The following is a 1,745-nucleotide window of genomic DNA, read 5'->3' on the forward strand; positions in this document are numbered from 1 at the left end:
GCATACATGTGATAAAATCATATGAATCGTACGGAAATTCAGACAGTGTTAAACGCTTCTAACACATGTGCGTGTACTTATATAAATATAGAAGCAAATAAATCAATAGACAGATATACATAAGGTGATCTGTATACTTTCAATACGAATATCGTTCTAAAAAAGTTTATAGGTATCTATTGACAATATGCCTATGAAATTGAGCATCACTGCATAACACACATGCCGACATACATAGAAACACAGAATCACACTTGAACATGTACATAGATACACAGAAAACACTGTGAATGACCATCCACACGAACAAGAGGCGCACACGCACATGTCAAGACACAACTAGCACGGAAAAGATAAGTAACTAGAAGCACAAAATACACACACACACAGAAGTGAGACACAGACACAGACACACACACACGCACACACAGTAATAGGAATACAGACACAGACACGCACGTACCTCCATGAGACAGTCACGGCAAGCAGCATGGCCACATGGGGGAAGTACAGCGTCCTCTGCTGGATCAAGACAAATGGGGCACTCGGGTGGGGCAGCATCGTTCTTGAGCGCATCCATGGTCTTCTTAACAAACTCAACGGACTACAGCAGGGCAAAGCAAGGCAAGGTAAGGCAAGGTAAGGCATGAGTGGGGTGGTATATTAGATCCTGAAACCGTACATTTTTGTATGGGTGAAGAAACCTGTGCCTGGTAGTGTACAGCAGGCGGGCAACGGTTTGATGGTTGCCTAGCAACGGTTTGATGGTCACTCGGGTAACACCGCTGGAGTGACCGACCATTTGACGATTCCAGGCATCACTTGATGGACTAAGCAGAGCTACACTCGCTCTCTTTGTGTCTGCCTTTCACATTGGCGGCAACCCCAAACGCTCAATCTAGCCTCGCCCTATAGGTGCAACAAATTATGTAATACACTCACATCACCTCGATACTTGCGCAGCGATGGGTGTGGCTTGCACTCGAGCCAGCAAACCCTAATCCCTACACCCTAGAGCCAGCAGAGCTCAAACCCGAAACCCTAAAGCCAGCGACCCAGTAAAACCCTTACACACTGATCTGCGCGTGTATCCATACACAAAAATAGAAAATCCTGAAACCCTAATGATTGTGCTTTGATACTCTCTGTATGACGTCTCGCTCACCAATGGACTGATCGACACAAACACAATCCATTGGGGTCTAACCTAAACCCTAAAAACCCTGCGCATTTGGCATGTACTCAGTCACTGCCTCTGCGAGACGGCAAGAATGATCTAGCACAACAACAGGGGCGCAGAGGATCACATACGTACGTTATGTGCAGACATACATGCTACATGTGTTGCGTGCATGTACGAAGGCATACACACACATCACAAACACCCGCGCGGGTTTACAGCAACGAGCTTAATCGTGGATATCTCGCCACCTCGACACAACACCTTTGAACCCCCTATACACCCTGTTTCCAAACCAGTAACACCGGCAGTACCTGAGTGGTGCCCTTGGAGAACTGTTTGGCAAACTTGTTGAAGTCATTCATGGTGGCCAGGTCCTTCGAGGGAGCACTTAATACTAACAACGGATGATCGCAACACTGCCGCAGCCTACAACCAACAAGTGAAGCAAATGTACCACGGCCACATAAGTGGGGCTGTGCCGAATTGAAGTAATGCCCTGACCCTAGAATGCTAATATATATATATATATATATATATATACATACACATACATACATACATA

At 45.9% G+C, this 1,745-nt stretch overlaps 1 protein-coding gene across 1 annotated transcript; it reads right to left on the minus strand.

Annotated features, from left to right (window-relative positions):
- Window positions 1–463: 463 nt before the first annotated feature.
- Window positions 464–1,611, minus strand: SARC_15444 (hypothetical protein; the record flags this gene model as incomplete). The annotated part of the gene is made up of 2 exons (XM_014290434.1): window positions 464–604; window positions 1,495–1,611. Coding segments are annotated over 2 exons (258 nt in total), but the record flags the coding sequence as incomplete, so codon positions are not given.
- Window positions 1,612–1,745: the final 134 nt, after the last annotated feature.

This window comes from Sphaeroforma arctica (genome assembly GCF_001186125.1).
Source record: "Sphaeroforma arctica JP610 unplaced genomic scaffold supercont1.6127, whole genome shotgun sequence".
Taxonomy (NCBI): Eukaryota; class Ichthyosporea; order Ichthyophonida; genus Sphaeroforma; species Sphaeroforma arctica.